A 25352-nucleotide genomic window follows, 5' to 3' on the forward strand; every position below is an offset into this window, starting at 1 on the left:
AGAGTTCTTGCCTGCCATGCTGGAGACCTGGGTTAAACAAAATGCTCCTAAAAGGCATTTGACAAAATCCAGCATACTTTCTTGACAAAAATACTTTGAAAGGTAGAATCTGAAGGAAACTTCCTCAACACGATTAAGGGCATATATGGAAACATCATACTTACAGCTAATACCATAAACACCATACTCAATGGTGAGAAACTCTCTAAGATCGGGAACAATACAAGGATGCCTACTGTCACTACTGTTATCTAACACTGTGCTAGAAGTTCTAGATAGAGTATTACTTTTATATATATATATATATATATATATATATATATATATACACACACATATATACACACACAAAAAGGATATGTATATAATCATGTGGTTTTTTCTCTTGGTTCTAGTATTGTGATGTATTACATTTAGTGAATTTTCTTGCATTGAACCACTCTGGCATACCTGGGATAAAACCTATTTGATCATAGTGTATAATTATTTAATGTGCTTTTAGATTTGGTTTGCAGATATTTAATTGAAGATTTTTGCTTCTTTATTTGTAAGAGAAATTGGTCTGTAATTTTCTTTTCTTATATTATCTTTATGTGGCTTTGGTTTTAGAGTAATATTGGCCTCATAGAATTGGTTAAGTTGCCTTCCTGCGTCTTCAGTTTTTATAAGAGTTTGAACAAGAATGGTATTAATCCTTGGAATTCTTGGTAAAATTCTTCTGTGAAGCCATCTGGCTCTGGGCTTTTCTTTTTTGAGAGGTTTTTGATGACAGGTTCAGTCTCTCTTGTGATTGTTATGTTGAGGTCTTCTAGTTCTTCTCAAATTAGCATAGGTTGTTTATGTGTTTCTGGGAGGTTGTCCATTTCATCTAAGTTGTCTAGTTTTTTTGGCATACCATTGTTCATAATATCCTCTTATGATCTTTTTTATTTTTTAGGGTCCGTGTTAATAACCTTCCTCTCATTTCTGATTTTATTTATTTACATATTCTCTCTGTCCTTATCAGTCTAGCTAAGGGTTTGTCGATTTGATTGATCTTCTCAAAGACCCAAGTTTTGGTTTTATTGATTCTATTGTTGTTGTTTTTATTCTCATTTATTTCCACTCTAATCGTTGTTATTTCTTTCCTTCTACTTGCTTTGGGATTAGTTTGCTCCTTCTTTCTCTAGTTTCTCAGTTATTCAGTTATATGTTTAGTCTTAGTTCTTTCTTGCTTTTTAATGTAGGCTTTTAGGGCTTTGAATTTTCTTCTCAGCGCTGTCTTTGCTGAATTGTATAAGTATTTTTTTAAAAATATTTTTAGTGACAAATTTTTACACATATACAGCCCATATATGCTGTACAACCAGTGGCTCACAATATCATCACATAGTTGTGTATTCATCACCATGATTATTTTTAGAACATTTGCATCACTCCAGAAAAAGAAATAAAAAGAAAAAACTCATTCATCCCGTGCCTTTTACCCCTCCCGCTCATTGACCACTAGTATTTTGCTGACTTGTATAAATTTTGGTACACTGTGTTGTTTTTATTCATTTCAAGATATTTACTGATTTCTCTTGTAATTTCTTATTTGACCCACTGTTTAGAAGCATTTTGTTTAACCTCCACACATATATATATATATATATATATATATTTGTACATTTTTCCAGCTCTCTGGTTGTTACTGATTTCCAGCTTCATTCCAAAATGATTATAGAGGTATTGTTTTGTGAAACTTTCTTTCAGAGAAGGTATAATGTGAATCTTTTTAAATTTATTAAGACCTGTTATATACCCCAGCATGTGGTCTATCCTGGAGAATGTTCCATGAGCGCTTCAGAAGAATGTTTCCTATTTTGGGGTGCAATGTGTACCAACGTCTTTTAGGCCTAGTTTGTTTATCATGCTATTTAGGTTCTCTGTTTCCTTATTGATTCTCTGTTTAGATGTTCTGCTTTTTGAAGAGAATGGTGTGTGGAAGTCTCCCACTATTATTGTAGAGACCTCTGTCACTCCCTTTAGTTTTGCAAGTGTTTACCTCATGTATTTTGGGACACCTTAATTAGGTGCATAAGTATTTATGATTATTTCTTCTTGGTGAATTGCCCCTTTTATTATATATAGTGTCCTTTTTCTTTATCTCTTAAAACATTTTTGTACTTACGGTCTATTTTGTTGAATATTAATATAGCTATCCCAGCTTTTTTTTTTTTTTGGTTACTGCTTATGTGGAATATCTTTTTCCATCCTTTCATTTCCAACCTATATATGTGTCTTTGGGTCTAAAATAAGTCGGTATATATTTTGAATCATTACATTTCTCTCCATCTCTATTACTGTCCTAGTCTAAGCCCTTATCATCAGTCTCTTGACTAGACCACTATAGTAGTCTTATTGTTTCTCTTTTGCTTTTTACCATTCATTCCCAATGCAGAAGCTGAAGTCTGAAGCGTAAGCCAGGCCATATAATTAAATAAACAAACAAAAAACCCTTCAGTAACTTCCTGTTTCACTTAAAGTTCTAACATTTTATGGCTCCTAAGACCTTACTTTTCTAATCTCTTAATATTCTCCCCTTGGCTTGCTATTACTCCCACACTGATATTTTTTCCTGTTCTTTTGAACATTCTAAACTTCTGCCTTTGAATCTTTGTGCTTACTCTTCTCTCTGCTTGGACCATTCTTTTGTTCTTGGCATAGTGTTAGCTGAGCCCAAATATCACTTTCCTGTGAGACCTTCCCTCTTCATTCTATCTGGAATACCTTTCTGAAATTATCTTGTTTTATTTCATTCCTTCTTGTTCATATTTTTACTAAAATATAAGGTTCATTACAGCAGATGTTTTATGCTTTATTGTATATCACTGTATCTGCATCACCTATCACAAGGCCTGGCATATAGTAAATATTAAAATCATGAATCATAGTGCTTAAAGGTCTTATGGTTAGCTCTGAAGTTTATTTTATAGGATTGCTTGTTGAATGACCATATATATCCTCTGTAACGATTTCAGTTAAGGAGGAATGAACTAAAACTAAAAATATTTTATTGCCTCTTCAATGTAAGATATAGGGGCCCATAGAAATGAAAAAAAACCTTCCCTTATATGCAAAAAAGTACCTAATTGGTTTGATTTCAATTAGTTGAATGCTACAGTTCTTTAAAGTAGCAGTTTATTTCTGAAGCTAGGAAGTATTAAAAAGGCATTAGGAAAGTAGCAGAATTAAAATAGCAACTAGAGAGAAATTGAAATTTGCTATGTAGTTACCTGAGTAATTATGGACTGGCCATCCTGGAATACATTTGAACGGAATGCAGAAGGATGAGGTACATAAAAGTCTCTAGTATAAGAATTTTTACACATGATAGTATTCTGACTGGGGAATTTTTAATCATATTCTTTTTTTTTACATGGGCATGGGCAGGCACTGGGAACCAAACCTGCATCTCCAGCACGACAGACAAGAACTCTGAGCCACCATGGCCAACCCTCAGATTCTTTCTAATAAATAATGGTCTAAGTAATGAAATTTCCCAGATCATATGTATAGTTTAAAATTTTAAGTTTTACTTTTACTTTCTTGAGACTTTGTAAAGATCCCTTTTTGAAAGCTCTACTATATTGTAAAATAGGCACTTAAAGATGATTCAAGCTTTGTGTGATGAAATAGCCAAATGGAAGAGAAAAGGTTTCTTCCAGAATACCAAACAGTTTATTAAAGGGAAAAGAAAAAGAGACTAAAAGAAGTTTGGTATGTCATGTAATAACTAGAAATTAAGTGAATGAAAGGATAATTGAAGCATACCTGCTAAGGACACCCAGTTTGGTAAGATATTAAAAACATTAGAAGGATAGCTGCTAAAGAACTTCTTTCTTTAGCACCCAAGCTTGTGTTTTAGCAGCCAGACTTTTGTTTAGCAATATAATTGATAGTTTTAGAGGCTACCATGAGTTAAATCTCCTTTTAGAACAAAATATTTGAAAGTTATTTATTTCTACATTGTCATTGAAAGCAATTAAGAGTCAGATGAGCATGACCTCTGTTCTATAGGTAACAAGTTTAATGTAGGTGAATCACTAAGGCTAGTTTGTCATATACTTGAGAGTTGAAGAAACTGAAGGATAAAGTTGTAGAAATACTAATTATAATAACATGTTACACATTTTAATACTCTTCCCTTAAAATAGGATACCAAGTTGGACCCTGGGCACCATACACTCATATGAGGATCACTTTGAAACTAGACAGCATGCTAAGTGCTTTTCAGTGAAGGGTTGGATTGAGCAAAAGTAACTTATTTGTAGGTGGAAACGTGGGAAGAAGCCTTAGAGAGGTAGCACTCTTTATACACTTTGATCACTTCAAGGTTTCTGAACTTACTGAATCTTAGATAATTATTTACAGATTTTTCAGGCTTACATTTGAAGCCCTCAGTTTTATCTTACTATGTTGCTACTCCAGTCACATCTTTACCTTTCTTGGGGGAGGAGACAAACTTTAAGTAGCTCTATATAGTTTTTCAGGATAATAGTCATATTCCTTAGCTTGGTACCCAGGGTCCTTCTAGAACCAATTCTTGTCTATCTGTTCTCATCTCTGGCCACTCCTCCATACGTGTAGCTCCGTTTGCACTGAATTTTAGCAATTATTTTAATTTGTGCTTCTCTTAAACTTTAGTGAATAAAAGATTGAAGGTGCTTTAGAAATTTTAATTCATTAGGTTTAAATGGAGCTATAAAAGCTATAATATACACTCTAGGTGACTGTGATGCCAGTGATCTCTAGATGACTCCTAAGGGAAACTGTTTAAATATGTCATGGTGTTATCTCTGACTGCATGTGTGCTTTCTATCTAGAATACTGTTTTCTGTCTAGTCTACCTATTTCTGCCCCTGGATTCTAAAGCCTAGGACTTTGAACAATGCAACTTCTATGAGACCTTTTTAGATTCAACTAAACATTTAGACTCACAAGACTATCATATCATAGGTCACACATGGCACCAGTTTACACAGGATATAGAACAGGAGTCACAGTTTTACAGAGGTTAGTATCAGATGTTCTTGTGTGGGAAGACATGTAGCAGTCCATGTAGTTGTACAATCAGCAATTCAGCACTATTTTCTTTGGTTTCTCAGGTGGCTGACCACTCCTGTGCAGAGACAAGATCCACATTGGGTGGATATGAGAGCTTCCCTCACTTAGAAGACTCATGCCTCTCAGAAGCCAGTGTTCCTTGTAAACAATTCTGTAGGCACAGCTTTCTGGTTCTCTCCAAAGGACATAACAGTTTTAGGAATTAGAGCATTTTAGGGTAGTTCAAACATATGGCATCCTCATCATGATTCTGCTAGTCCAGATGCAATTAATTTAACAATCAGTGCTCATTTTTATTAATGGGCCTGGCAATGCAGTTGACGAATGAGCTCATCGTTTTTAACAGAACAGAGCTACGAAGTTATTGAATAAAGGGATTTGTTACATATTTTTACCCATACTTTTCTTAGGGCATTTACCTTATTATTATTTTTTTGGTGTCTTATATGATAGTTTTTATGTACCTTTTCCTATTTGCTACCCTTTTCCCCAGGATCAGGAACTCTGAGAAATTTATATTCTGCATATCTTTTTATCCTCTCTTGGGTCTAGCAAGGTTTCTTAAACTGTTGGGGGCATCAGTATAGAACTATCTGTTAATTATAGTTTTTATGCTTCTTTGACTAAGGTAAATCCACCAAAGATTTAGAAAAAATTCCAAGAATAAAACAAAAATTCTAAAAATAATGGGGAGTTATCATGGATGGAAACAAAGTGAAGAAATAACGCTCTGGATGAAGTAGTATAAATGGTGGGATCCTCCTCCAGCAGTGTTAGGATTGCTGTAATTTTAAAGTCTTTGGTATGTCCAAAGTCTGGTCTTTGTTGATGGTTTCTGATGTTTTATTTTGTTTCTTTGAATCAGCCATCATTTCTTATTTCGTTGTTTGTCTTGAAATCTTTTGTTGCACACTGTATATTTTAATGTGTTAGCTGTAGCGTTTTTCCCTGAGCTGTTCTTAAGTTTGTATCCAGCTAGTGATATGACACATTTCCTTGAGTGCCAGGAGCTAACAAAAACAAACCAAGGCAAAAAGTACCTTTCATAGTCTCTGCAAATTAGTCTGGCGCTCTCCTTCGAGCTTAGTCCTCCTACCAAGAAGATCAGCCAGACACAAAAGCACAGAGTTTTCTGTCTTTTCTAACCATGCATCCTTTTCTAGGTAGGCACTTGTGACCTTAGGAATTAACCTGTTTACAGGGATCTGAATGTCCTCTTCTCTGCCTTTGAAATAGATCCCCTTCACCCTTTAAAGCCAATAATCCTTGCCTAGGCCACTTTGATTTGATGGTTTCTTGCACTGATTTAGGTGTCTACAAACTGCTTCTGTGGGCAGAGCAAGTTCTGGGGAAGAGAGCCAGATACAGTTTCCTGGTTCAGTTCCTCAGGATACCACCAGATAGATTGGCACAGACTTACATAGACCTATGGGTATAAGGGGTTACTCTCTTCTTCCAGAGTGGGGCTAGCGACCCATACTGAGAGTGCAGGCTGGCTCCACACTGAGCAGGGGAGGGAGACTAAAGGAGGGATCAGCAAGGGCTCTAGGAACTTTTCCTACCTTTTTTTTTTTTTTGTGGGGAGGAAGCGGATACCAAATTACTTTATTTGAAGGAATGGTACAAGTGAAAGAACTTGGGGGATATTGATACAACTTATAGAAGAGGTGAAGGTAAACCGAACATGCATGTACTGCTGTGGTGACAGAACCTTTAAACAATTAGCAAAGGCTGGCAGAGCCATTTTCCTCAAATTGCCAGAAAACAGTTAAAAACTGCAGTAATTGGTCAAGTGCTGAATCAAGAAAAAGACTGAAAATGGTAGGAAAAGATTCTGACTTGACAGAGTATCTCTTTGACAAACTTACTCTGGGGTACAGTGAAAAATAACATATATAACAAAAAAAAAAAAAAGATTTCAGACCATAGCACCACAGTTGGTTATAGAACATATTTCCGAATTTGACATGGATTACAATTCCACAATTTTAGGTTTTTACTTCTAGCTGATCTAAGATACTAGAGACTAAAAGAGCTATCAGTTTAATGATTCAGCAGCCGTATTCATTTGTTATATCCTATTTTCTCTGCATAACTCCACCATCACCTTTGATCTTTCTGTCCCTCTCTCTTTAGGTTGTTTGGGCTATAGCCATTCTAACTTTTTCATGATGGAGGAGTCTGTCATTAATGTTGCCTGCCACATCTTACTGAAGAAATAACTGGGTCTGAAGAAAGACAGTCACCAGGTCTTAAGGGGCTGCTTTATAAAGATGGTCTAATATTGTTAGGACCTATGTATCTGGACCCATGATAGTTCAGTGGAGGTATGAGTGAACCCATCTATATGGAGAGGTTCTTAGCTGGACATTAAAACATGAAAATTAGGGAGAACCTTTAGAGATAAATAAAGAACAAATAAGTATTCCTTTAAAGGTTTTGAATACTGTCACTTCTTTCCAGGAAGCTCACATCTTGATTCAATGGAATATTAGATTGTATGAATAAGTCTAATGCATTGTATCAGATTTTGTGCTAAATCCAATTTGGATATAAAATCAAAATATGAACTAACATTAATGAGTGAACTTTGAGAGTTAAAGTTAAGAACACAGGTTAACAGGAGATAGAAATAGTGTAGAGATTGGGCATTTGGTGCTGAAGGAATACAGATTGTGCATCAGGACTGATTGTAAAAATTCAGAAATGGATAGCACAATACTACCTGATAGTAGCACAGTAATATAAGTATACTGATTGAAGCTGAATATGAGTATGATTGAGGGAGAAGGGCTGGGGGTACTTATGAAACCAGAAGGAAAGATAGACGATAAAGACTGAGATGGTATAAATTAGGAATGCCTAGAGTGGACAATGATGTTGATTAAATGTACAAATATAAAACATATTTTTACATGAGGGAGAACAAATGAATGGCAACATTGCAAGGTGTTGAAAATGGATGGTATATGGAAAAAAGTACAGTCAATGCAAGCTAGGGTTTATAGTCAACAGTAACATTGTAATATGCTTCCACTGCATGTAACAAAGGCATTATGCCAAAACTAAAGGTCAACAAGCGGGGGTGGGGGTGGGGTATAGATTTTTTGCAGAAGAAAAGGAAATATCTTCATATAGATTATAGTGGCAAAGGCATTTCTGTTTACTTAGGTTGGCTTGTATGATGTGCAATAAAACTGTTTAAAAATGAAGAGAGAGAAACAAATGCTGCAGAAAATGTGGAGAAAGAGATCCTTTTCACTACTGGTAGGGAAGCTGAAAGGTACAGCCTTATGGAGGGCAGTGTGGTGGTTCCATAGGAGGCTAGGGGTGGGGTTGCCATATGATCCTGCAACCCCATTGCTTGGTATATACCTGGAGGTACTGAGCGTGGGAACAGGAATGGACAAATGCACACTGGTGTTTATGGGGGTAGTGTTCATGATTCAAAATGGATGAAGGTGGCCTAAGGGTATGGAAGGAAGGGGCAACTTACAGTAAACTCAAACTACGGAGTGACTGCGAGAAAGAATGAAGTGATGAGGCATGCAACTAGGTGAATGAACCTTCAGGACTGTGTGTTGAATAAAATGGCAGAAACAAAAGGACAGGATATTATCATGCCTCACTCATATGTACTAACTTAATGTACAAATTTGGTGAATTGAAGTTGAGAGCATGATTTATCAGGTTAGGGCATATTGTAAAGGTTCCTAGATTGTAAGTTCATACTGCAGTCACATATATTCAGTAGTTGTAACTGTTATTTCTAAATTCTGAGATACTGAGCTGTTTGTATACAACCTTGTCATTCCCAGAAACTTTGGATATTTATGTAACTCTTCAGACTCTGAGTTAGAGCTCTGAAGCTGTGAAAGTCAGAATTATCCCATAAAGGAACTGTTTCAAAAGTATAAAAGTGATCAGACTTTGATTAGAGATATGGGTGAAACTGATCTGCATAGGACTAAGGTAAATAAGAATACAGGGTAAAGGATGATATGGTCCATATTTTTTTAACTTGAGAAAACAAATATACACTTAGAACTACACAAAGTGGATATCTTAGATTAATCGTAGGCATATTCAAATAAAGTATCCATATAATCATTGGGTAGATTGAAATGCTGGTGGTCATTGAGAGGGAGGGGTAAGAGATATGGGATTTATGAGTTTTTTAATTCTTTCTTTTTCTGGGGTGATGCAGATGTTCTAAAAATGATCGTGGTGATACGTATATTACTGTGTGATGATACTGTGAGCCACTGATTGAACACCCTGTATGGACTGTATGTGTGTGAAGATTTCTCAATAAAAATATTTTTCAAAAAATCTGTAAAATCCATACAGAGAACTCCAACTTATACCCCATACAGATCCCAGATCCAGGAACTATTAACATTTAGCTGCATTTGCCATATTATTCTATCTATCTATCCACCCATCTGTCCATCTTCTAAATATGAAAGTAGGTACCATACATTATACTTCTTTACCAATTAATACTCCCATGTATATTCCTAAGAAAAAAGATAATTCACTTATGTGACCACATTAAGTACAGTTATCAAGTTTAAGAAATTTAAAATTGACATAAAGCATACAGCCTATATTCCAAAATTTTCAGTTTCTTAATAATGTCCATTGGACATTTTCTTCTTCATTATTAGATCTATTTCAGGATCATGTAGTGCATTTAGTTGTTAAATTGTGCATTTAGTTGTTAAATTGTGCATTTAATTGTTAAATTGTTTTCTTTAGTCATTCCCTTTGTTTTTTCTTCTCCAGTTGTGGTAACATGTACAACATGAAATTTCCCATCTCAACCATGCCTAACTGAGCGTATAATTCTGTGACATTAATCACATTTACAGTGTGGTGCTACCATCATCCCATTCATTATTGTAACTTTTTAATACCCCAAACAGAAACCCTGCACCTATTGTGTGTTAATTCCTCACTTCCCTTCCCCTTTGGCCCTGGTAACCTGTACTCTGCTTTCTGTCTCTGAATTTGCATGTTCTAGTGATTTCATGTAAATGGAATCATACAATATCTGTCATTTTGTATATGCCTTATTTCATTCAACATGACATCTTCACGGTTCATCCATTTTGTTGCGTGTATCAGAATTTCATTCCTTTTTAAGCCTAAGTAATAGTCCATTGTATTTAGATATTACATTTTGTGTATCCATCACTTGATGGGCACTTGAGTTGCTTCCACATTTATGGCTATTGTTATTAATGCTGCTAATAACATTAATGTACAAGTATCTATCTGTTCAAGTACCTGCTTTTAATTTTTTGGATTGAAGTGATGGGAAGTTCCCATATGGTAGTTTTATATTTAACTTTTTGAAGAACCCTCAAACTGTTTTCCATTTTATATTCCCAGTAACAATGTAGAAAGCTTCCCATTTCTCCACATCCTCATCCATACTTGTTATTTTCCTTTTTTTTTTTTTAAATAATAGCCATTCTTGTGGGTGTGAGGTGGTACTTCATTGTGGTTTTGATTTGCATTTTCCTAATGGCTAATGATGTTGAATATCTTTCCATGTACTTCTTGCCCATTTCTGTACTTCTTTGGAGGAACATCTATTCAAGTCCTTTCCCCATTTTCTAATTGGATTGTTTGTCTTTTTATTGTTGAGCTGTGGGAGTTCTTTATGTATTTTTGGATAGTAAGTCCTTATCAGATACATTTTCCAAACATTGTTCTTTCCTGTTCTGTAAATCGTCTTTCCACTTTCCTGTAATATGCTTTGCACAAAGAAATTTTAATTTTGATTAAGTTCAATTTATCTCATTCTTCTTTGGTGGCTAATGAAAATAAGTTCAGAATTGGTGATAAATGTTTTACCTATATATTATCTAGGTATTTATGTGAATGTATATTAATTAGCTAAAGAGAATGCTGTAGCAACTATTTAGAAAAAATTTATAATAGCATATTATCTCTTTAATCATGACATTAAACGTTTATTAAAACTTTATGATAATGTTCCAGGAGATTTTAGAGGAAAACACCTATATACCCATTACCCTAATATAGCAATTTTTGTTACTCTGAGTTCTTGTGCAGCCTTTGTCCATATGTAATTATAGTACATTTGCTTGGATTTAATAAATCATTTTCTATTGATTTGACATTTAAATTTTTATGCTTTTATATGTAGTTTTTATGAATAATATAATCAGCATCTCAATTCTTCAGTTGTGTGTCTTCAGTGGGAAATTACTTCTTTAGGCCAAATATCCCACAATGGAGTTACTGGATCAAAGGATGTTTGACTTTTGGTATTTTTCATAAATTTACTTTCAAATAAGTACAGGCATTAAAGATAAGGATCTCGATCAGATATTTTTTCTTTTCATACATTTCTTGTTTGTCAGTATTGGTACTTGAATTTGAATGATGAGGTTATTCAAAGCATTCGTGATTTGTTTAACATGCTTGAACTAATCTGTATTTGCACTGCAATTTTTATCTTTTCTTTATTAATCATCAGCTGCTCTGAAGTAGCTAAAGATTTGGCCATACTTTCAATAAAGTGACATTTTATTGAATATAAAGAGTTTAATATAAATCCTTAAAGTAAATCTTTCTACTTTGGTTCAGTTTTAAAGAATTTTAAAGAAATCATTCTTGTAAATTGACGATCACAGACAGTCTGGCTATTTATCAGTTTTATGTGCATTTATCCTTTTGTTCAGTTTCTGCTTCTAGGAATCGATGTTATAGAAATACTGTGAATGTAGATGTCGAAAATGTACAACTGCAGTGATATTTTAATATTGGAAAATGGAAACAATTTGCATACCTACCAGAAGGGAAATTATTAAGTTATGATACATTTACATAATAAGCAACTGTTTCCAAGAATTAAGTAGATAGGTGTGGACACTGAAAGATGGAATGAACAAATTATAAAAATAAATATAGTATATTCCCATTCAAAAAAATCTTTATATATTTGTGCATAGGAAAATCTAGAAAGGGATATGCATCAGTCTTGACATTGAGTATGTCTGAAAGTAGGATGGAGACATGGTCTTTTACTTATGTAAAAGACTTCTGTATTTGAATTTTATGCAGTGAGCATGTATTACTTTTTTGTGTGTGAGTACATAGTTGTTTCTTTAATCATTTTAGATCCAGACACATTTTGTTCTACTTCTAGCACATTTTCGATACGTTTTTTGTGGCTTCTGTTTTCAATCAGAAAACATTTCTATTTTAACAGAGGGACAGTTCTCTGATAATTAAGTAAATCCTTCAAAAGGGTGAACATGCTGGCACATAAGCACATGCTCTCACACCTAAATTTTCCCTAGATCTCACTTATTCATTCACTGACCCTTACACAGGTAACTCTTAAATGGGAAAAGAAGAAATGAGTAAGACATTTGCTGACTTCAGGAGTTCTGTCACATGGGAGACATAACTTACAGGGGGTTGTATTAAAACAGAGTACGTATTAATTTTGAAATTAAGAAGCACTTTTCTTTTAAAGGAGTGAAAAAGTGAATTATTAATATAACAACATGGACATTTGGAAAGAATTTGTTTTCACAACATTCAAAACATTTTTCCTTTTGAACCATTTGGGACTTTAGTTTGCACCTCCTCCCTCTGCTAATTCTGGCTCATTGGGTCCCACGGCAGTCATTAGAATTAAAATGACTTTGTGCAGGGAGTGGATGGAGGTGAAGTGCGGGAGGCAAATAAATCAAGAAGCGGTTGACTAGAAATTGTTTTTTGTGGTACTTGTCTTATGGTGGACTATATTAAAAAATCTTAAATCTTGAATAGTGTTTTAAGAAATCTTAAACCTTTAATAGTGCAAATAGTACTAAGTTCAAAGGGACAATTTTGGATAAATGGTAGGATGAGGGGTATCATGAACAAAATCATTTCAAGTAGTGGATATATTAAGAGTAAAGGCACAGGAACAAATCATCTTATTTGTGCAAGGGAGAGATTAATTTTAGTGTGAATTAGTCTCAGAAGTAGGCTCACTACTACATTAATCAATTGGAATTAGCTAGAGTACGGCTCAGGAGGGTTGTATTAGTAAAGAAGTGGGAAAGTGATGCATGTAAAATGCTAGGCCAGGCCACTTACAAGTCAGCCACAGTGGGTGAGTTGTTACTCCCAGTTGTATTGGTAGTTGGTCAAGTTACTGTCATTTAACCCTTACTAGGCAATACCTGCTGATCTTACTCTGCCACAGGTTGCTACTTATGTTTTTGCAGGTATAAGCGTTGGTTCATTATGAGGTTTCCTATGCTTTTACTTTACCAACATTTCCAAGGCCTTGTGATATATAATTGTCTACCACTTGGTACAATAACACATAAACTTTTTTGTTGTTGTTACGTGGGCAGGCACCGGGAATCGAACCCGGGGCAGGCGAGCATTTTTGCTTGCTGAGCCACCGTGGCCCGCCCAACACATAAACTTTTGATCATTGAAATGCATGATATGTCACATTCAGGTTGGAGACCATGTACATTCTGTGTGCCTTTGATTATGTCTAAATTATTTCTGCCTCTTTTCTCCACACTGCTGCATAGTTCCACTGGGTATATATTTTCTTTCTTTCTTTTTTCTTTTTTTGCATGGGCAGACACCGGGAATCAAACCCTGGTCTCCAGCATGGCAGGCGAGATCTCTGCCTGCTGAGCCACTGTGGCCCGCCCTGTCTTTATTTTTCCACTGGGTATATTAAATAATGTTTGACCTGTAATAATATTTTTATGCTAGGGAAACACTGTATTTGAACTTGAGTTGGGACATTTATTTTACTTATTTAAAGATAAGTTTTGTTATGACATAGAATCTAGATCAAATATAATCCCATCCATTGGGTTTTCATGTACTATAAAAAGACATTGTATTTTATATAGCCACTTATTTAAAGTACTTATAATTTTTAATTAATTAAAAGAAACAAATGAATAAAATTCTCTTTGATGCAACTTTTTCCCCCTCAGACCAGAATCTGTAGAAGCTAGCCCTGTGGTAGTTGAGAAATCCAACAGTTATCCCCACCAGTTATATACCAGCAGCTCGCATCATTCACACAGTTACATTGGTTTGCCCTATGCGGTAAGTGTCAAACATTTCTCTGAAAGAGTTTTATTTTTAAGATCTAGAAGTTTAGAGTAGGTGTGTATGATACTTTGCTTAAAACTGCATACTTAAAAAGCACAATTGTTTCATACTACTTAAACAATTTAATCTTTTATAGTTTAATTTTCATTAATCTAACTATATCCTTCTTATTCAAGGGATTAAAATTCTATAAACCAAACTACCTAGAAGTTTAATTATTATTATTTTGCAGTTTATGCTATTGATGCTTTGTGTTAGAGTTCTTTACCTTCTCACTCTGTAGGAAGACTGTAGGTAGATTTGTATTGTCCTATGTGCTATAAATTCTGAGTTATATAGTTGCCATTTATTGAGTGCTTATTATTTTCTAGGCTCCATGCTGATCATTTGTACATATGTTATCTCATTTAATTATCAAAGCAACCTCATGAGATAGGTAAAGTTATCCCCTTTTCATAGCTTAGAAAATGAAACTTGCTTCACTTTGCATAGTTAGGTAGTAAGAGACAGAGCTTAGATTCAGACATAGTTATCTTTGAATACAGAACTAGATATATCTGTGATATAATAGAGGTACAATTATGACAGATTATAATGAGAGATTTTTCACATTTGGAGCAGAATAAAAATTGCCAGTTAAAAAAAAAATCCCACATTATATGTAAGAAGGTACTTTATAGCAATAATACCCTTTGGTGTTACTGTTTTTTTTGTTTGTTTGTTTTTTCTTTTGGTTATCCTTAGCCTCTATATTCCTCAAGTTTTTAAATCTCAATTCTCACATTTTGTATCAGCTCTCATCTTGAAGGTGGAAATATGTGGCTATAGGAGTTTGAAGTTTTCTTCTCTTTTTTGGGGGGTGGAGTTGGTGATGTAAAGATGACCAAGGTTGTAGATAGACCTTTACTTACTACTAGGCTTTATATCTGGCTTCACACATCTTCAAAGGTATTAAGGAAGAAATGGACCAATTTCATATTTCAGTATTCTGATTAAGAGTTGAATTTAAGTTGCTCAGTTCATATTGCTTAAATTAAATAATATTTTGTTGTATTTATGTTCAATTATCCAGGACCATAATTATGGTGCTCGTCCTCCTCCAACACCTCCGGCTTCCCCTCCTCCATCAGTTCTTATTAGCAAAAATGAAGTAGGCATATTTACCACTCCTAATTTTGATGAAACTTCCAGTGCTACTACAATCAGCACATCTGAGGATGGCAGTTATGGTACTGATGTAACCAGGTGCATTTGTGGTTTTACACATGATGATGGATACATGATCTGTTGTGACAAATGCAGGTAAAATATTTCACACTGTTAGTTTATTTTTCTTGGATGGTGCTAACTTTTGATGGTTAATGTTGGAAAGGATCAGTAAAATCATGTAAAAATTAATGAATACATTTTTTTAAGTAAGATATTTGTTATTATTGATGCATTCTATTTTACTCCTAGAAAAAACTCCTGTGGGGATAAAAGCTACCTTACAGTTTACTCAAATCTCCTTTGTTAACTGAGTTATAGGATATCAGTTCTGGACTTTATTTTTGCAAAATCAGCCTCTCTTTTCACTTAGTACAGTAGTAAAACAAGTATATGTAATAGTAGACAGGATGGAAAAGAGAGGGGAATTGAGTCCTGTGTATTTACTTGACGAATTGTGCTGTGAGAATCAACTGTGATTTTCCAGTTTGGGGGTATTATACGTTTTGATTGATGTTTGTTTGATCTGACTCTCTGACCTCCTTTTGACTTGAACCTTGCAGCACTCTGGAGTCTCCTTGTACCAGAACCACAGTCTCCCCTCCCCCAACCCTGGTTCAACCACCAAGAAAGGCCTCTTCCCCTAGAGAAGGTGTGGTTGGGACAGAAAGTGGGGTTTTGCTTTCTTTTTCCTATCTTTCTTTTTATTTGTATTTTATTATTTTTGTGTGTATATGTGGGAGGAAATTGGGGAGGATGGAAAGGGAACGGTAGGATTTCAGCTTGAAAATTACTGAGTCCATTCCCTGCATGGAGTGGGGAGCAGGGAGTATCTGCCATACATTGAGTACAAGAAAGTTTGGAAGTTTTACAGAATCCTGGGTTTGGTCGTTACAGCATTGCTTATGGCATATACCCATATCTAAATGTGAGTATTAAAGTGTGTCCTAAAACCAAATTACTTTGCATTATTTCTAATATTATTCCTGTTTATTGGAGATTAGGGGTTGGATATTATCGATATAAAAATGGAGGTAGGTTTATATTTTAAAGAGTAGATTTAGCTTTGCCAAAAAATGGGGGAGGCAAGTAATGTTGAATGAAATGTGAAATTTGATGTTCTTCTTACAGATAGTTATAATATTAATGCTTTGAGGTTATTTTAATAAAAATGTGACAGCTGTTCAAATGCAAAATAAGTTCTCATTACCATGACACATCTCGTTATTGTAATGAGTAAATTTACTCAGAAGGTAAACTTAAAAACTAAAAAAATAACTTGTGACACCTTTGCTTCATTTCTCAATTAGCTACTTATTAGAAATTGTCAATTGATACTGTAACCAGTCTTTTTAAAAATAGCTTTCTTTGAGCTATTTTAATGTTGGGAAGGTCATTAAAATTACTTAAATGTATTTTTAAGTGGGACTTCTAATTACTATTGATGCAGTCTATTTTGCTTCTAGAAAAAGACTCCTGTGGGAATAAATACTACCTTAGAGCTTACTAGAAATTTCCATTGTTAATTGAGTAATTGGAAATCAGTTTATATAAGATAATAAATTATATACCTTAAATTATATACCATAAATCATAAATTATATGCCATTTGGTAGTATTTTATTGTAATGCATATTCTAAATAATACTTTTCTTTTTAATTACAGTGATCTAAATATAATACAGAATTATCTCTTTTTGAGAATTATAAAATAGTCTTTAGGATTTTTTTTGGTGGGGGGACAGGGTGCATGGGGTGGGGAACTGAACCCGGGTCTCCTGCATGGAAGGTGAGCATTCTACCACTGAACCACCCAGTCTTTAGGATTTTAAAACCAGCTACAAATTTTTGAGGAACCATTTCACCATTTGTGGATTATTCACAGTATTTGCTTCTTAGCGACTGCCCTCTATGTTATGCTGTTATCCTTCTAGTTTTCTGTGCTTAAACTGTAGTAGTCTCAAGGCTTAATTTTTTTTTCCTCTACTCTTTTGTTTATATTATCTTTGTGTTTTCAAGTTCCATCTGTCCATATTTATCTCTTTCAAATGTGACACTTACAGCTGATTGTTCATTTTCCAGCTCTGTTTCTTCTGTTGTCTATGTGATATTATTACTTTCCCCACAGATTTAACTAATTTGTTATTCTAACCTTTCTTATCAGTTGCATTGCTGTTCTTTTACACTTTGACATTTATTCCATTACTCTCCACATCTACCATTTCTTGCCCCAAACTTTCTAAGATTTACCTCTTTCTACTTTTTCAGCTATCTTAGTATTAATATTTTGTTCTTTATTGTTAAATTTCTGGATTACTTCAGTAGATTCCTAACTGCAAAGTTTTTAGTTAAGAAGTGAAAAGCCCTACAACTTCAGTAAGCTTTGTTACGTATTAAAAATGGCTAATTATTATGTGAAGAAAAGCCAAGACTGTCTTGGAAACAGGCTTGCATATCGACTTCAGACAAGTGAAAATCTTGGCAATATAACACAATATTAAAATACTGAGTTTGCGTTAAGCTAGTCCATGTATTCCATTAAAAAGGATATTAGAAGACAGAATAGATTTAATATCTGTCCTCATGGAATGCCTCTTGGATTCTTTAATTTCATTTTTTCTGCCTTTGTTCTAGTTCTGTCCTTCATTAACTCAGGTCTGGAATGTTGCAAAAGCTTCTTAGTTGGTCTGTCTCCAGTTTCTTCACTTCTTTGAATTAATAGTATATACCACTAGAGCATCTCAGCTGTTACCTGTTACTGGTTAGAGGAAATCTACACACATCCTGGCATTAAAAGTCCTGTATAAATTGACTGTACTTTATTTATCCAACTAACTCTTCTCTGTTTCTCAAAATGAGCATTCCTCCTCATATATATTAACTGTCTGCTTACTTTTGTTTATCCTATCTGTCTAATTGAGAAAACATTGTTACAATGATGTCTTTTATTCTTAATTTCCCAAACAAATTCTGTTAAAGTCCATTATTTTCCAGGGTGTTTTTTCTGTAACTTCAAGCAGTATGGACATTTCTTCCACTTTATGATTTCTAATATTTGTAACCTATACCTGTTACATTTTAAAATTGATTTATATATAATATTCTGTATTTCTTCTATTTTTGCATCTTTTTAAGTTTTATCTACCTGAGGTCATCTATTTATGAATTCCTTACAGACCCTTTTAGAGTTTTAGAGTTGTAAACGCAAAATGAGCACTTGTAGTTAAAATGTAATACCACATCTTAGTTTGAGGATGATTTCAGTAATGTTTTATATGTTCTGCTTTTTTTTCTTTTTTAAGTGTTTGGCAGCATATTGACTGCATGGGGATTGACAGGCAGCATATTCCTGATACATATCTATGTGAACGTTGTCAACCTAGGTAAGTTGCTGGTAATTTTACCGAGGTAATCTTTAATTAACAGAAGTTTATTTATAAATTCTGGATTAAGGAATTGATGAATTACTCCATTTCAGTGATTCTAAGGTATATTTTTTCATTTTTATTTTAAGTTTATTACTACTTTTATATTGACATCTTTAAAATCAGGAGGAATCTTTCTATTAATAATGTGTCATAGTTTCTTAGTAGGGTTTTTAATCTCATTAATGATGCATAAAACATAGTGTATCTTCTAACTGATGGCATCTCTTTTCACTGGAATACGCTATGTTAAAGAATTACCAGAACAATATGCCCTTGCAGAATTTGTTAGATCCATACTATCATCCCTCATAAGTATCTTACTATATGTGTCCCAACCCCACCCCCTTTTTTTTTATCTTTATATGATGGACATCTCAAATTTGTATGAAAGTAAATTATAATGAACCTGTTTATTTCCACCATCCTGCTTCAACCATTATCAGCAGTCAATAGTTTTATTAACCATTCACCTGTTAAAGGGACCTTTGGGCTCTTTCCACTATATCACATGATCCAGGATTCCACTTCTAGGTATATATTTAAAATAACTGAAATCTGAGACTTGAGCAGATATTTCTACACCAATGTTTATAACAGCATTATTCACAGTAGCCCAAGGGTGGAAGAAACCCAAGTATCTATCAGCAGGTGAATGGATAAACAAAATGTAGTAATATACTGCAGTGGAATATTACTCAGCCATAAAATGGAATGAAATCTCAGATACATGCTACAACACTGTGAATGAACCTTGATGACATCATGTTGAGTGAAATTAGCCAGACACAAAAAGACAACTATTATATGATCTTACTTATGAAATACCTAGAATTAGCAAATTTTATAGAGACAGTAGATTACAGCTTACCAGGGACATGTGGGAGGATAGGGAAATGGGGAGTTATTGCTTAATGGATACAGAGTTTCTGTTTAAGTTGATGAAAAAATTGGGTAATGGATATTGATAATGGTAGCACAATAGTTTGAATGTAATTAATAGCACTATGCTATACATCTGAAAGTGATTAAAATGAGAAATTTTGAGCTGTATATATGTTATTACAATTTAAAGTTAAAAAAAAGATGCTGATGATCTCTTCCTAGTAGTTAATAGAGATATGCCACATTGCTTTCTACAGCTTGAAGATACTCCCATCTTTTTGATGAACTGTAGTTTATTTAACTGAGTTGTTTCTAATCTCTTGTTATTGCAAATAGTTGTGGGATTGTTCAGTTAAATGGTAAAGCATTTGTAATTTTGCCAGATTTTACAAATTCCTTTTCAGAAGGAGCTATACAATTTTGGATTCCTCTAATAAGGGATGAATCTGTCTTATTTTCCCAAGCCTCATAATAGTGTTTGTTGGACTTTGTCTTGCCATTTTAATTATGTGAGAAATTAGAATCTTAGGGAGGTTATACTTTGATTTCTATTATGAGTGGTTTTGTTTTACTTTATGATAATTATTAGCCTCTTACCAGATAGCATTTTATTTTATGGGGTTTCTTTTGATGATCTCATAAGAGATGGCTAAAAACTAAGCATTGGGAAGGAAAGTCAGTCAAGAAATATCTGCTTATCATTCTCCAAAAACTAGGATATTTTATCTGTGATGCTAGAATGGTTACCTGTCCTACTAGATATTAAGGCAACTCTGTCACTGAGTTATAGTGGAAATTTTAGTGCAGAGGTCTTATTCTCCCATCTAGGAATAATATCTAGTATTGTTTGGCCCCTAGACTATTAAGTTTATATGATGAAAATGTTGCAAAAAAGAAAGTAGGGGGTGCAAGGGTAGTCCAGTGGTAGAATTCTTGCCTGCCATGTGGGAGACCCAGATTTGATTCTGTGCCCATGCACTTCCCAAAGCAAACAAGCAAAACAAACAAACAAAAATTCAACAAATGGTGCTGCAATAGTGGGATACTCACATGGAAAAATAATGAAATGTGACCCCACCATACAGCATACAAAAAAAAAGTAAAAAATTCCTATGGATAGTATAGTTCATAGAAAGAATTGAAGGAGGTTTATGAACTATTTCATTTAATTGCTAAACGTTTAGCGTTTATTTCAAAAGTAGAAATAATTTTAGGCTGATGTTAGTAATGCCCTAGTTTTCTAATTCAGTATCATACATTTGTGTCAGGAAATTTAAGTTGCAATTTTAATTACATTGTTCACATTATTATAGGTTTTATTTCAGGCTTTTTTGCTTTAAATACTTTATTTGGGAAAAAAAACTGTTACCTAAGTAAAAAATTATTGTCTGAATAGAGTGAAAAGGAGTCACTTTACTGGCATCTACTTCTAACTATCTTATACTATAAGGCAAGAAACTGTATATATTTTATGCTGTTGGTTTTTCATTAAGAAATTTAAAGATATTGTCAAGTTTACCACATTTAAAACAGGTCTGCTTTGTATCTAAATTCATGAGCTAAATAATCACATTAATATTTTAATGTAGGAATTTGGATAAAGAGAGGGCAGTGCTACTACAACGCCGGAAAAGGGAAAATATGTCAGGTGGGTAAACAGGATCAATGCTAAATTAAGATTAGCATCATTGAGAGAATAAGTAGCCTGTATTTCCTAGTTAGAGTAAAAGCTTTACTGATTCTTAGTAGTAATATAACTTACAATCTTGGATATAGAACTTAAAATGTTTTTATTACAGAATTAGTAGGTACTTATATTAGGAAATACGGAAACTAAAGGAGAAAACGTAAACAAAATTTAAAAATCATCCATAATATTCCTACACATAGGTAACCCATGGGTTTAAAGAAAGAGGATCATATGTCTGTTCTTCAGAAAGGTGGTGGGTGATCTATTAGTTTATTATGTAAAATAGCATTTCTTCTATTGTTAGAAACAGAGTTTAGAAGTTTAACATTCACCATACTTTTCAATTTGGCTTAAAACCTGTTGATACCAACACAGCTGGTTTTGTATAATCTTAGTTTATTTCACCCTTTCTTCTTTGATGGGCATTTGGGTTTTTTCCCGTATTTTTGTAATTGTTGTTCCTATTACAAATGATATCGTCAATGAAACCTTAGTGCAAGAAGAGTTTTTGTACTTTTGCCATTTTATTTTTGGGTAGATCTCTAAAAATGGGATTACGAAGTGTAAGTGCACTTATAATTTTGATAGTTATTGCTAAATTCCCCTTTGCAGGGAATTTTGAATTTCCGCTGACATTATATGAGAGTCCCTGTTTCCCACAAGCTCACCAGAGTGTATTTATTCTGGATCCTTTCTAGTTTAATGGCTGAGAAATAATATTTGTAGTTTGCATTGAAATTTATCATTTAATTATGAGTGAGGAGAGTGAAGAAGTGAAAAAATGTGTTGTTAATTCTTTAGGAAGTTGGAGACCCAATAGTTTGTCATGTGGAAAGCTTTTTTATTCTGTTGTTTGAAATAGAGTATTACATGTACAAATATTTTTATTTTGCTTTTGAAGATGGTGATACCAGTGCAACTGAGAGTGGTGACGAAGTTCCTGTGGAATTATATACTGCATTTCAGCATACTCCAACATCAATTACTTTAACTGCTTCCAGAGTTCCCAAGGTTAATGATAAAAGACGGAAAAAAAGTGGGGAGAAAGAACAAAACATTACAAAATGTAAAAAAGTAAGTTTTTGTTTTTTAAAAAAGTTGTTTTATAGAAAAAACAGGAGCGTAATGGATGTTAGCTAGCAAAGGTGGCAGGTTCTAGTAAAAGCCTTTAACATTTTTTAAAAAACAGTTTATTAATTTTCTAATGTTTTAAACATTTAATTAGAACAGAGAAGAAACTTTTTCAGACTGCCTTGAAATCATTGTTCTAACAAGTCTAGTCATAGAAATGCAAAAGCTAATATAAAATAGGAAAAGACTTCTCTTTTAGAAAGCAAAAGTAATAGTTCTAAATTTTTAATAACTTAGGAACATGTAAAGAAGCATATTAATATCTAATGATTGTGGATGATTGCTTATAGCTGCTCTTCTCTATTTGAATCATATTTAATGATTTATAATTTTAATCTTGACTTTCTTACCATGTAGGTTTTTTTCACTGAAATTTCATATGCTGAATTATCTGTAGGATCAAATGCAGAAAAGTATTTACAAGCCAGTTTTTCTTTAAGTTTGTTATAATGACAAATAAAAATTTTTGTCATGTAAGGTAAAAAATACTCTCATAATGATTATATTGCTATTATAGAATGAAATCATACCTACATATAAAATCCAGGCTTAAAAAAATTTTTTTTGGAATAAATTCCTTGCTATATATTTATTTAATAGGCAGCATGTACTTTAAATACATTTTTCATTTTTCTTATTTCACCTCTTTGGTTTAAATAAGCCTTGACTTTCTAGCAGGCTTCGTGGATATTCCTCTTTTTCTTTTACTCTTCTACCTGTATTTTATAATAAATACAGAGAGAATAAGTAGCCTGTATTTCCTAGTTACAGTAAAAGCTTTACTGATTAATCTTGGTAGTAATATAACTTACAATCTTGGATATAGAACTTAAAATGTTTTTATTACAGAATTAGTAGGTACTTATTTTAGGAAATATGGAAACTAAAGGAGAAAATGTAAACAAAATTTAAAAATCATCCATAATATTCCTACACATAGGTAACCCATGGGTTTAAAGGAAGAGGATCATATGTCTGTTCTTCAGAAAGGTGGTGGGTGATCTATTAGTTTATTATGTAAAATAGCATTTCTTCCATTGTTAGAAACAGAATTTAGAAGTTTAACATTCACCATACTTTTCAATTTGGCTTAAAACCTGTTGATACCAACACAGCTGGTTTTGTATAATCTTAGTTTATTTCACCCTTTCTTCTTTGATGGACATTCTACCTGTATTTTATCCAGTCTGGTCAATTTACTATTACCAGAGTCAACCCATACTTTCTGGACATATATTCCCTTCACCATTTGGAATGTTTTCTTTTCCATCTTTTATCTTTTAAATTCCTATCAATACTTTGAAGCCTTTCTCAGTATGATTTCCTCTATGAAATTTGCTTTCTTAGTATCCCATCATGGTACTTGAACTTTTGTTACTTAATCATAATTTGCGTTGCTTTCCTTATCTCTGATACATTGTCATTTACACAGAGAGATTAAGTGCATTTTACAGTTTAGGAACTCACATACAGGTATTGATGCACCTTTTGCCTACTGCATTCAAATTATGCTTCCTTCTTTATTGTATAAAAGTTACTTGATAATTTTATTGTATGTTTCTGTTTCTTGGTCATATGATTTAATTTAAATCTATTATTTCAATAATGCATAAATTTGCTTTTTTCTGGATGGAATGACTTTCAGATTTTTAAATATGGGTCTTAGAGTATGTCATTTATTTCGGATTATTAGTGTGGTTTTTTTTTTTGTTTGTTTTTATTAATGTGTTTTTTAAAAGGAAAATATTTTCCCTGGTTTTAAGTCAGTAACAGGTGACTGGGATTTGGTTTTGTTTTTTTTTGGTGCATAGTACAGTAATCGAACCCAGGTCTCCTGCATGGAAGGTGAGCATTCTACTACTGAACCACCCGTGCAACAGTGATAGGGATTTAGAAGCAAGAACCAAAGAACTAGACATGAAAGATACTTAGTTGATTCTTTGATTAAATTTATTATTTTTTTAGGGGGGCAGTGTATAATAAAAAATATAACAAGAAGATGTAGTTTTCTCTTTTCAACCTGTTGTTATGGTTAATAATTGAAAATGTGAATGGAGCTAGTAGGTAATAAATATTTTTGGCAGATGACAGTTTAAAAATACTCATAAAACTATTAGGTTTAAGTGTTACAGCAGGTTAGGACTTGGATATGAACACTTAATTTATAATAAAGGATTAAAAGACATGAATTATGTAGTATGGTTCATATACTAATTAGGGTTTTTAGGTGTATTTTCTAATTTTAACATGAAAATAATTTTTTAAACTTGATTTTGTTATTTTCATTTATAAAACCATTTTTAGCAAATATTTACTTGTTTTTTGCCATTTTTCTTTCAGTGTTTCCTGTCTGAATCAAATTTGTCTATTACTTGGCCATCCTTTAAATTCTATTTTTTTCAGTTACACATTACCTGAGCTCAAAAATCTTTTGTCATCTTTAGTCTTCGTATCCAGATTTATTCTGAAAAGTGCTACCGAGTTTTCCTTCTTTCTTTTAAATAATTTTTTTTCTTTTTGCTGCTACAATCCCAGCCTAAGCTTTTAATACCTTGTAGTACTGTAGTAGTATCTGACCACTTTGATCTCTCTGATTTTATCCTTTTCCCTCAGAGTTTCTGTAAATGTATTTCTATGCCCTTTTTTTTTCTCAGATGGTTTATGGATTCCTCTTTCATAGTCAGGGAACAGGTAGAGTTCAAGGTGGAATTATAAAATCCGACTTTTTAAATAAGGTTTAATTTAATTAATTAAATAAATTAAATTAACTGTGATCTAATTTTACAGTTTTTACTCAATCTTAT

At 33.3% G+C, this 25352-nt stretch overlaps 1 protein-coding gene across 6 annotated transcripts in view; it reads left to right on the forward strand.

Annotated features, from left to right (window-relative positions):
- The window catches only part of KMT2E (lysine methyltransferase 2E (inactive)), a 120934-nt gene that overhangs the window by 60118 nt on the left and 35464 nt on the right, over nt 1-25352 (forward strand). For all 6 annotated transcript variants that reach the window (XM_077159351.1, XM_077159294.1, XM_077159315.1 and 3 more), the window contains 5 exons: nt 14091-14205; nt 15284-15513; nt 18720-18800; nt 21317-21375; nt 22319-22491. In XM_077159351.1, coding sequence (XP_077015466.1) covers nt 14091-14205; nt 15284-15513; nt 18720-18800; nt 21317-21375; nt 22319-22491 — 658 coding nt within the window. The remainder of the gene's footprint in view (nt 1-14090; nt 14206-15283; nt 15514-18719; nt 18801-21316; nt 21376-22318; nt 22492-25352) is intronic.

The sequence above is a fragment of the Tamandua tetradactyla genome, chromosome 1 (assembly GCF_023851605.1).
Source record: "Tamandua tetradactyla isolate mTamTet1 chromosome 1, mTamTet1.pri, whole genome shotgun sequence".
Lineage (NCBI taxonomy): Eukaryota > Metazoa > Chordata > Mammalia > Pilosa > Myrmecophagidae > Tamandua > Tamandua tetradactyla.